Source organism: Arvicanthis niloticus, chromosome 1 (assembly GCF_011762505.2).
Source record: "Arvicanthis niloticus isolate mArvNil1 chromosome 1, mArvNil1.pat.X, whole genome shotgun sequence".
Lineage (NCBI taxonomy): Eukaryota > Metazoa > Chordata > Mammalia > Rodentia > Muridae > Arvicanthis > Arvicanthis niloticus.
Window position 1 is genome coordinate 7,719,619 of NC_047658.1, and position 12,139 is coordinate 7,731,757.

At 49.9% G+C, this 12,139-nt stretch overlaps 1 protein-coding gene across 1 annotated transcript; it reads right to left on the minus strand.

Moving 5' to 3' along the window:
* Positions 1–1,497: 1,497 nt before the first annotated feature.
* Positions 1,498–12,139, minus strand: Kcnk6 (potassium two pore domain channel subfamily K member 6). The gene is made up of 3 exons (XM_034494971.2): positions 11,423–12,139; positions 4,309–4,704; positions 1,498–4,089 (listed from the first exon to the last, which is right to left on the minus strand). Exons 1-3 carry the CDS (start codon positions 11,742–11,744, stop codon positions 3,866–3,868), a joined length of 942 nt encoding a protein of 313 aa, XP_034350862.1. The 5' UTR covers positions 11,745–12,139; the 3' UTR covers positions 1,498–3,865.

Sequence of the window (12,139 nt, forward strand, 5' to 3'; positions counted from 1 at the left end):
CTGCACTGCTGCCTAGCCCCTCCCACTCCCACATCCCTTTGTTGTGGGTCCAGTGGCAATGAGGAATGGGGGGCAGCCACAGTAGCAGCAGCAACAGTTACAATGATGGTGACCGACCAGCCTGCTCATTTTAAATCATCCTGCTGCACCTATAGGAGCAATGACACCCGCCATGTGTCACAACAAGATATGGACATAACAAGAAAGAAAGGACTCTGTTAGGGATTGGTTCTATGATGGTTTGTAAATGCTCGGCCCGGAGAGTAGCACTATTAGAAGGTGTGGTCTTGTTGGAGTAGGCATGGCCTTTAAGACCTTCCTCCTAGGGCTGGAGAAATGGTTCAGTACTTAAGAGCACTGACTGCTCTTCTCGAGGTCCTGAGTTCAATTCCCAGCAACTACAAGATGGCTCACAACCATCTGTAATGGGATCTGATGCCCTCTTCTGATGTGTCTGAAGATAGGTACAGTATACTCATAAGACCCTCATCCTAGCTGTCTGGAAGCCAGTCTTCTCCCAGCAGCCTTCAGATAAAGATAGAGAACTCTCAGCTCCTCCTGCACCATGCCTGCCTGGATGCTGCCATGCTCCCACCTTGATGATAATGTACTAAGCCAGCCTCAATTAAATGTGGTCCTTATAAGAGTTGCCTTGGGGGCTGGAGCAAGGAAGGGGGTGAAGCAAGAGGGAGAAGGGAAGGGGGAAAAAGTTGCATTGGTCATAGTGTCTGTTCACAACAGTAAAACTGTAAGTAAGACAGGTTCTAATGCTTTGATTTAATTGGAAATCTGCTTGTCCAAATGTTGAAGGTCCTGGTCCCCAATTGGCTTTTGATTGATCAATAAAGATGCCAGCCGCTAATAGTTGGGCAAAGGTAGACAGCACGGGACCTTTAGATTTGTGTGGGAAAAAGGAGACACTCAATCCTTGGGGCCAGTGAGCAGCCTCCCAATAAACCTGCCTTTAATATAATTCAATCTGGCTTGAACTGGCTCATTTCACTAGTGGAGAAATAACCTATTATGGAGGTCAAAGGGGAATAAAACTTGGAGAGTTGGTTCTTTCCTTCCAAGGATCTAACTCAGCTTGTCAGGATTACACAGCAAGCATTGTCACCGATGAGGATCTAACTCAGCTTGTCAGCAAGCATTGTCACCGATGAGCTATTTTGCTGGCTCAGATATTTACATGTTTACATATGGAAGCTAGAGTTTAATACCCATTTTTTTTTCCTCGATCACTTGTCACACTATTTTTAGTTTTTAGTTATTTTGTGGAGGCAGGGTCTCACTATGTAGCCCTAACTGTCCTGGAACTCACTATGTAGACCAGGTTGGCCTTGAACTCACAGAAATTCCACCAGCTTCTGTTGTGTTTATAAAGAGAAAGAGAATACATTCTATGGAGGTGTGTGGTGAAGTGTGAGGGAAGGGGATGTCTCAGCAGGTCCATGCTGAGACATCCCTTCCCCCTGAGGGACCAGTCACACACTGGTATAGTATACAATACAGTTTATTCAGGGCATGGGAAGGGGAGTTAGAGGGTAGTAGAGGCAGAGAAAGGCAGAGAGAGACAGAGTAGAGAAGTAGAGGCCGGCCATGAGCACTTGGAGAGAGAGGGAAGGGGAAGAGGGAAGCAGAGAGCAGGAGTGCAAGAGAGAGGAGGGGGCAAGCAGCCTCTTTTATAGTGGCTCTGCCCTCTACCCACAGACTCTGTACCCTACCCCACCCCCCCAGCACTGGGCTCGCAGGCCTGCACCATGACATGTAGCAGTTTTTATGTGGGAGCGCGAGAGAAACTCAGATCTTTGGGGCCTGCCTGGCTAAACCATCTTCCCAGCACCTATAGTTGTAAATTGTTTTATTTGCATCTGAGGTAGACATGTTCCACCACTGTGAACATCCTAGTGCCCTTTGTAGTTTTGAGTTGTCATTATCTGTTGCCCTGGCTTGGCTAGCCACAGGACTGTCCAGCCTCAGCCTCCACAGTGCTAAGATGATAGGTATATGCCAGCATACCCCGTTCCCCTGTGTGACTTTCTAGAGTGGTTTGGTACTGAGCCAGCTTTCCTTAAAATTCTCAGTATACTGGTTGAAGTCTCTATTGCTTTCATGAGAAATAACATGTCTATGGCAACCATTAGGAGGAGAGCACATATGGGATTGAAGTCTTCTATGGAGAGAAAAGGAACTGAACCCAGGGCTACGATGCTTTCCATAGCAGCGCAGGGTACCATGCTCAGGGCTCTCCCCCACAGTGTTCTGTCCAATTATAATTTAACAGTTAGGTTATTTCAATCTGGGTTTTGTTAGTTGCAGCCAAAATCCTTTTTTTTTTCTTTTAAAAGATTTATTTATTGTATGTATGTGAGTACACTGTTGCTGTCTTCAGACACACCAGAAGAGGGCATCAGATCCCATTACAGATGGTTGTGAGGCACCAGGTGGTTGCTGAAAATTGAACTCAGAACCTTTAGGAAGAACATTCAGTGCTCTTAACCACTGAGCCATCTCTCCAGCTCCTGCCAAAATTCTTCTTAAGTGATACAATTGTATAAATAAGTCCCAGCCCCGAGGGTTGGGTTGTATGTCTTTCTATGTCCCTTTAGCCTGGCACTATATTCCTTTGATTATATTTATTATTATTATTATTATTATTATTATTATTATTATTATTATATTGTTATTTTATTTATTTATTATTATTATTATTATTATTATTATTATTATTTTATTCCTTAAATTATTTTATTACCTAGCTCCTGCTGTGTATCCCATCCTGCCTTTGAACTCTTAAGCCTCTTGCCTCAGCTCAGATTCCAGGCACACACTACTGCACCTGGTTGATGTCATCGTTTGGAGTAGTATTATTATGGTCACCATTTAGCAGACACAGAGTCCCAAAGGTAGAGTGACTGTCCAAATGCAAAACACGGCCCAGCTACAGGGTGCACCCAGGAAGAGTGGTTCCAGAGCTCAAGGCCGTCAGTCAGTGCCCCAGTAAACAGACACAGCATCACCATGGAACTACGCCAAGTTGCTCCTCTGATGCCACTTGGGTCTGGGTTCATATCCTAGGTCAGTTGTTTGCCTGTTAAATCACTGAGGGAGATGCTGGCCCATTGCAGGCCTCTTCTCATAGGTACTATGGCCCATAGACACATGAGAAGAAGGGACAATTTCTTCTCTTGACTGACAGGCCTTGGGCTAGTTCTTATCCCTTTTTTCTGGGAAAACCCACTTGGACATTTCAGGTCCACTCCTCAGTCCTGACTATGCTGCCTCTTCCAGTGCCCACTGGCACTTGTCACTGTCAAGGGACAAGTCAGTCAGTTTACCTCACTGGCTGGTCACCCTAATAAGAGCAGAGCCCGAGCCACATTTAATATTACTGTGTGCCTTGCACAGAATAGCAGGACAGAAGTGATGAGTGGATGAGTTTGAATATCCTTTGCATCTGATGGTTGAGGGTATCAAGGTTCAGAATGGGGAAATCATTTGACCAAGACAAAACCACTAATACAGTGACTGAAGTGGAGTCCAGGGCTAGAGCCCAGAACTGGGTGTGCCAGATGAACCACGCAAAAGAGTGAGACACAGAATAACAAGAACAAAACGGAACAAAAATGGGTATAAACCAACACTCTCACCAATAAAGTCAGAAAGCCCAAGTGGTCACAGTCTGAGAAGAAATGGAAGAAAAGGAAGGAGGAGAAAATGTCCGTGTCAGTGTCCTGAGGAGCGGAGTGGCTGCCCCTCTCACCTCCCACTGGAGCTCTGTGAAAAGACAGCGTGTGCGTGGGCATTCCAGTCGATCTAGTCACCTGGGGCCCAAAGCCCAGGCCAGGTGTGTCCAGGTCCACAGCTACCTGGGGATGGAGGCGTAGTTAGCGTGGGAGGCAGCAGAGAGGTACTGATGCAGATCTGTCCGGGCATCCAGAATGTCCACCTGATCATCCTCATCCGGGCTGAGGCTGGCAGGGTCCGGATCGGGCAGCAAGATGAGTTCAGTGAGGCCATGGAGGTCGGAAACACGGCGGAAAGTCTGCAACACCAGCACCATGGCAACAAGGCCGAGGAAGAGGTAAGCTGTAGACATAGGGGAGGGGAGACGGGGAAGTGGCAAGTTGATGGCTCAGCTTCTAGCTCAGGCTCCAGGGCAGCAAGGATGTGGTCCTAGAGTGCTCCCTTGGGAGGGCTGAGTGGTTCTTGGAACCCCTTCAACACCTCTTAGAACAGGGCCATTTCTCTGCCCACCCCCAGCCCCCACTGCCAGCCTACAGGTGCCCAACTAGCTTTCCAGCTCACCTGTGACAAGCACCTTGTAGAGGGCCCGGTACTGCTGGCCCGGGGTTTCCCCAGGCACATAGTCCCCCAGGCCAATGGTGGACAGAGAGATGAAGCAGAAATAGAAAGCATCCAGGAAGCTCCAGGACTCCTCAAGGTAGGCGAAGACCGCAGCTGGTACCAGGAAGAATATAGCCACTATGACCATCAGCAGGGCTACCAGGTGCCAGCGGGCTGCCCGCTGCGGGTGCCAGCCCCAGCGCAGAGTCAGCCAGGACAAGGGTGCATGGGTGAGCAGCAGTGACAGGCGCTGGGCTGAGGCAGTCAGAAGTAGCATGGTGACAGGCACTCCCAGGAGTGCAAAGACGATGGAGAAGGCTTTGCCTGCATCTGTCAGTGGGGTCGTGTAGCCATAGCCTGTGGGGAGAAGAGTCCTCCTGCACACTGGTACCTCCACAGCCTGAGGCCTAAGCTACCCCCAACTCTACTTCTCCCCCCAGCCCCCATATTTTAGTTGTGACACCTCGATCCAAGAGCTATGTTTTCTTCTAATGCCCAGGGAAAATCTCATAAATAAACCCTCTGGACTTGCTTTGAGTTATTCACATTTTAAAAAACCTTTTTTCCTCCAAGTTCTGGGAGATCAAACCCATAGATTGGTGCAGCTAGGTAAGCACACTATGTGCCCCCAGCCCCTCACTGGGGGATTCTAGGCAGGGGCTCTACCTCTGAGCCACGCCCCCAGCCCCTCACTGGGGGATTCTAGGCAGGGGCTCTACCACTGAGCCACGCCCCCAGCTCCTCCCTGGGGGATTGTAGGCAGGGGCTCTACCACTGAGCCACGCCCCCAGCCCCTCACTGGGGGATTCTAGGCAGGGGCTCTACCACTGAGTCACGCCCCCAGCCCCTCACTGGGGGATTCTAGGCAGGGGCTCTACCACCGAGCCACACCCCCAGCACCTAAATAGGGAATTCTAGGCAGGGGCTCTACCATTGAGCAAGAAACCCAGCCAGCTACAAGGACTGTAACCTTCCATCCTTCCCTTGTAGGACTGCTCCATAGCACCCGTTGCAGGCCTTAGCAGCACTGAGACTGCCCAAATCAACAGCAGGTTCTGGGTCTTTGAAATCCTTGCCTTCTGATGAAGCACACCATGGGAAGAGGTTTTAACAAAGTTGAATTTGTTTCATTTCTCCAGGTAGTTAGAACTCCCAGCTTGACTCACAGTGCTAGTGCTACCTGAGGCACTATTTTAAGACAGCATCTCACAGTGTGAGTAGACATCCATGGCGAATGCCGGCTGGCTATTCACATGGACAGACCGATCCACCAGTGTAGTCCTCTGAGTCCTGTTCTCCTGTGATGTCACACAGGGGATGTATCATATATCCCCAGCGAACAGGAAAACTTCTTGGGAAGCCAGGCATGGTGCTCCATACCTGTAAGCTCAGGACACAGGAAACTAGGGTGGGCTACATGGACAACAGACACTAACTCAAGAGAGAGAGAGAGAGAAGAATCTTGTTGGTATAGAGCATGAACCAGTGCTAGAGTATCTTTGTAGCATGAGTGAGGCTTCAGGGAAGGGGGTGGTGAGAACCTGCGTGAGCCAAGCTTCTTAAGAATTTCTTTATGCTTTTTACTATTGTTGTTGTGTTAGGTATATTTTGGAGGTCTGGAGAGATGGCTCACTGGTTAAGAGTACGTGTTGCTCTACCAGAGGACCCAAGTTGGATTCCCAGCACCCACACGGTGGTTCATAATCATCTGTAACTCCAATTCTAGGGAATCCTGGCCTTGAACTCATAGAGATCTGCCTGCCTTTGCCTCCTGAGTGACGGAATTAAAGGCCTTCTGATACCCTGGGCACCAGGCATGCATGTGGTACACATATGTACATTCAAGCAAATACTCCCCTCCTTAAGGGTGGGGATTATAGGCATGTAAACACATCTGGGGCTTTTTGTAAGCTTTCAATTAGCATGTATTAATTGTATAAAATAATAGGTTTTATTATAACCTTTTCTTACAACTATTTAACAACATTTTTTTAAATTTTGTCTTTTGGGGGCTGGGTCTCATTCTGGGTAGCCTTAACTCATAGCAATCCACCTGCTCTAGATTCTTTTTAAAAACGATTTATTTTAATTTTATGTGTATATCTGAGTATATATATATATATATGTGTGTACCGCATGTGTGCAAGAGTCTACAGAAGCCAGAAAAAGAGCTTCATGAGGGCGCTCAGAAATGAGCCTGGGTCCTCTGCAAGGGCAGAATGTGTCCTTAACCAAATTCCTTAAGCCCATGCATCAGATAAACTCCTCGGTGCTGAGATGGCCCATGTGAGCCACCATACCCAGCCTTATCATTCACCCAGTCAACCTTGCTGGTGCCCTGCCCCCAGGAATCATCTCCTTTATTCTGGTGTTTTATTTTAGTAATCTTCCATTGTAGCAGGATACTTATTCTGCTACATTGTATTCGCAGTGGAGCTCTGTGATTAGGCAATAGAAGAAGAGGTGGAGCTGAGAGAGAAAGAGAGGAAGGGAGGGGAGAAAAAGAGAAAGAAGAGGGGAGAAATATAGGAAGGGGAGGAGAGAAAGGAGGCTGTCAGCCATGGAGAACCATGGGGGGTCAAAAGCTGTCCTGGGTAGCAACTTCTATCAAAAGGTTAGATGTTGGGTAACAACTTTAATTGTGTGAGCATCTTGTTGATTGAGCATTTCTAAATATCTAAATCCTTTCTTTAGATAATCATTAGGCTTTAAGAGTCTCATTTCTACGGGGTACTGTGAGGATGGCAGATATTGTCTGGGGTTCAGCCGAGCTTCGTGGATGCAGCATGGGGGATTAGCAGAGCCATTTCCCACGCTGGCATCTCATGGATGCCAGGGAGCCATCTACCTAGCTGGAGCCCCGTCAGAGCCAAGGAGCAGCGGGAACATGGTGGCTGCCTGGGAACAAGCCGGACTGGTCGCTGTTTTCTAAATATCACCTGACATTCCATCACTGGCCCTGTGGTGTGCTGTTTTGATATAGTCAAGTGTCGAGTTTTTTCAGGACACACACACACACACACACACACAGTACAGGTAGTGCTCTAATACACACACACACACACACACACACACACCACATTCCTTACTCGTGATTGAAGAATCTACTGCTGGCTGGCTGAGTCAAGCCCCAGGTTCCCCTGGTGTATTCTAGGCAGGTGTTGAACTCCAAGGCTTCTTTTTACTTCATATTTTAAGACAGCACCTCACTAAATCTCCCAGGCAGGCCTTGAAATTGGGATCCTCCTTCTTCAGCCTTCTGATAGCTGGGACTATGAGCCTGAACCACCAGGCCTTGCCACACCACCATTGTTTGTATGCTAAGCTATATGAGCCAGCTCTAAGGCACTTCCCTCTTCCCACTAACTATACAGACTGGCTGTCAGAACTGATCTCAAAAACCCTGCATAGTTTGGTGGAACCAAAAATCCCTGAGGAGCAGAACACAAGGAACAAAACAGAGCCCTGTGTTCTGGATCTGAAACCAGCGGTGCCACCCACAGTAGCAGAAGGGAACAGATTTATCCATCAGGACCAGTGTACCTGGTGTAGACCATTTCACCAAAAGCCATGATTAGAACCACTCGGCTTTCTATTTCCCCAGCTGTGAAGATTCCTTAGCCACTGGATTGTAGAACCAGATCTCCACTGCCTCTCTGTCAGCAACTTTATTAATGTTATTTGTTTTCGTTGTTTATTTTGTTTCGTTTTCTTGAGACAGGGTAACACTACGTAGCCCTAGTTGGATTGGAACTCACTCTGTAGTCCAGGCTGGCCTTGAACTTGTAACAATCCCACTGCTTCTGCCTCCAGAGAGAGTGCTAGGACTGAAAACATGTACCACAATACTATCCTAGCTGTATGACTATGTCCAAGTTGGCCGACTTCACTGGGCCTTATCTTTACAGACAGACAGACAGACAGACAGACAGACAGACAGACAGTAAGCAGCAGCTACCTCACAAGGCTGTTGCATTGCCTGAATTAAAACCCGGATGTGGTGAGCTCCTGCCAATGCTATGGCTGAGAAGCTGTGGTCTCCTTTCACAGTTGAGGATGTAGCTGTGCAGCTGCTCAGCCAGGCTGTGCCTGTTGCATGTCTGACTCCCCTCACCTGTTCATCTACCAGCACCAGGGATGACCTGTCAGAAGTGAGAAATCTGAGAGGAGAGAGATACAAGCGCTGTGACGCAAGGAAGTCCAGGAGCAGGTCAAACAGGCGTAGGAAGCTTAGGGAAAGCTAGCCTCAGGGGAGACCAGGACATTGTTTTCTTTGAAGAGACACCCAGAGCTCTGTTGCCAAGGACCTCAGTTTGCTGGTCACATACAATGAGCGCCCCAAATGGGGGACAAAAGCCATCCATGATTCTGTAATGCTGCCAGCTGGAGAAGCACTTGATTGTGACTCAACCTCCTTGTTTCAAGTCCCTAAAAGAAGTCTCCTCAGGGAGCTGGAGGGACTGTGAAACAGCAGAACCTGGCCTCTGTGTGAGCAGAGGGGTTTCCCAGGTCTGTGGTAATAAGGACAGAAGGGACTTTCTGAGAGAAATTTCCCAGGGTTCTTAAGGGCTGGGGGTGCAGATAGGGGTGGGTCCTACCTGAATGGGCCTCAAAGAAAGCTCTGTAGACTGCTAGTGTGTGTGTGTGTGTGTGTGTGTGTGTGTGTGTGTGTGTGAATGTATGTGAGTAGGTGTGCAGAGAGGCTAGAGGAGCATTGTCTGCTGTCTGGCTCATTCCCTCCTCAGTGTATTCCCTCAGGCAGGGTCTCTTACTAAACCAGAAACATGGGATTCGGGTGCCAAGATAGTGCCTGTCTCTGCCCCAACGCTGGAGTAACAGGCTTGGACAGCCAAGCTCAGTCTTGGGATTCTGAATTCAGTTTCTCATAAGCACCTTCCCCCATGGCTTCTCCCTTGTCCTGTTTTGTCTTGCTCCCACCTCCTGAGTACTGAGGTGTATCCCACTGTGCCCAGTTGAGGAGGCCATAACCATAAATCAAGACCAGGATCCTGGTTGAGAATGAGATCTTGGGGTCCTGGTTCCATAGGAGGCACCAGCAGATATCATCTGGATTGTGTGAACCCTCATGTAGCCAGAGCTCCTGAGCCCAGGGTATCTGAAGGAAGGAGTAAGGAAGACATCGCTAAGGCCCTTTCTGGGTGTCAAGTGGAGTGCGTAATGCTCTTGAGGGGCTCTGTCATAGAGGGCCCTGAATATTCCAGACAGAGAGAATGTCATGGCTCAGGCTAGGGCAGGGCTAGGTGGCAAGGGAAGTCCCAGCTGTGGGGTGTGGAGGAGGTCTAGCCCAGGACATCCCCCTGTTTGGGGAATCCTTAGTGAGCACGTTGGTCATCTGGGTGGTATAGTGACAATTTTGGAATGTTTTTTTTATATAGACACAGAAATATTATGTTTTTGTTTTAATCCCAGGCATAGGGATATGGGGCTGCCTTGGACTGTCCACAGCAGGTGATTATGATTTGCTTCATGCTTTAGCAGGGGCAGGATTTCTATGACTGTGTGACATTTGGAATTCTGGGGACTTTTAAAAGGGTATACATAAATGCTAGGGCCCTGAGAGGTGTGGTGGGCTGTTTGTTGGTCACTGTTAGCTGTGGTTGGTTAAGTAGTCATGTGCAAAGAGGAAACAAGAAGAGATTAGATATCCTGACTGTGAAGATCAAACTTGCCCCAAGGAACGCAACAGCCTAATCAGCAAGAAGTAGTCTCACAATAACGTTGCCCCCTTTCTGACCCCTGACTTTATTCAGGGACCTCTTTCCTCTCTATCCCCTTTTTGCTCTTATCTAGTGTTAGAAGGTTGAAGGGGGTGGGAGTGGGGATAAGAACCCACAAAGTAACAAAAGACAGCTAAGCCTGGGGAAGAGCAGAGAGAATTGAGTCTTTGTTTGGATTGTGTCCTGGGGTGAGGATTTGTTCTCACTGAGTAGGGTCACAGTCTGGAGAAGGGATAGGAGTCCCATTCATGAATTTAGGTGTTTTGTTCGTTAAAGTACTAATGACTGAACTCAGGACCCCATGCGCCCTAGGCAAGTGTTCTACCTGAGCACCACCTCAACCCTCCTAGTCCTTGGTTTGAAATGGGCAAGAGGTTTTGCTGGAGGGAAGGAGGATTTCAAGCTGGACAGCCAATGGTTCTTCCTCGAGAACACTCTGGGTTTGCACCTTTCTTACACCCAGCTGTTGGAGCTCATCCAGGAATCCTGCTGAGTCTAGAGTGGAAAACATTGGGGGGGGGGGAATCCCAACAACCCAGGGGAGGTGGAAAGGTGGCTGGAACCCTGTGTTAGTTAGAGTGGGAAAAGTGAGAGCAGGAGGGGGATGGGTACCTTCCGTCTGGGGCTCTTGCTGGAGCGTGCCCAAAGCGGAAGGGATCCTAGAATGGTCTCAGGTCTGGCTCAGGTCTCTTCCTAGAAGACAGGCCTCCAGTAACAGTGCCCTGCGATTACAACTTAGCATGCATGAAAGGCCTGAGTTCAACTCACAGTTCACTGAGGCACTGAGTTCAGGAGGAAGCTAAAGTGGGTTGTTCCAGGAAGGACCTATCTGGAGCCAGGAGACAAGGCTGGAGGAGATGGTGTACCAGCTCTATTGTAACACAGCCCCGGAGGTTAGACACCCAAGGAAAGTCCTAGGCTCTTGCTGATCACCTATGATAATCCTAGGGTTAAGACAAGAGTGAGCCAGGTCTGGTGGCCCACACCTGTAATCTCAGCATTTAGGAGGCTGAGCCATGAGGATGAAATTCCAAGCCAGTTTGCGCCTAAAGGGAGATGCTATCTCAAAACCAAACAAAAAGGCACCAGAGGAGATGCTGTCTGAGAAAGTATTATGAGGGGGTCCCTACTCTGAGAGAACTGGGGTGTGTACTTGAGAGGATCGGCTCGGCTTGCACGAGGGATCTCCAAATTGGGCAGCTGCAGCCAGCGTGGGTCAGTTGGGAATGGAGGTTGTTCCGAGAGGATCCTCCGGTCTCGGGACGATTGGGATGAAGGTGTATGTTGAGGGATCCGGACGCTGGTCGCGGAGGGGATGATGGACCACACTCACTTACCCACGGTGGTGACTAGCGTGCTGGCGAAGAAGAGCGCCGAGGCGAAGTCCCACGCGGGATCCGAAGCGTTGGCGGGTCCGGAGGCGTTGCCCAGCGCTGCGCGCCCCAGCCGTCCGGCCGCCAGCACCCGCTCCACGAAGGCGTCCAGGGCGTGAGCCGCCACGCACGGGCTGTGCCGCAGCAGCTGCTCCCGCAGCGTCCCCAGCTCAGCCCGCAGCCGGGCTTCGTGCGGCCGCTCCAGCCGCGCCACAAGCAGCGCGCCCAGCGCCAGGTACCCGGCGTAGGCGGCCAGGGCGCTAGCCAGGAGCGCGCCCCGCCGCATGGTGCTCCTACAGCCCCGCCACCCGCTGACGTGGCCCCCGCCGGCCCACCGCCCGAGGTCCGCTTTTAGTTCCGGGAGCTCCAGGCGCGGCCACCGACGCCCCGAAGAGGAAGAGGAAAAGGAAAAAGGGGGAGGAGCGGGGCTGGCGGAACGCCCTGCCTCTGGGAAACTGAGGCACGCCCAAACACCAGGTGTAGGTACACAGACACCGGAGGGTGGATTTCGACGCCCAGGGATCCCGGAGACAAATGGGATGAGAAGAGCGGCGGAGTCCTTTCCTGCCTGACGTTTCTGCGGGAGTCGTGACTTCTTAACTCAGAACTGAAACTCTCCTCCGAAGTGGGAGCGTTCTGTCTGTAATCTTAACTACCGGGGAGGCTGAGGCGAGATTGGTG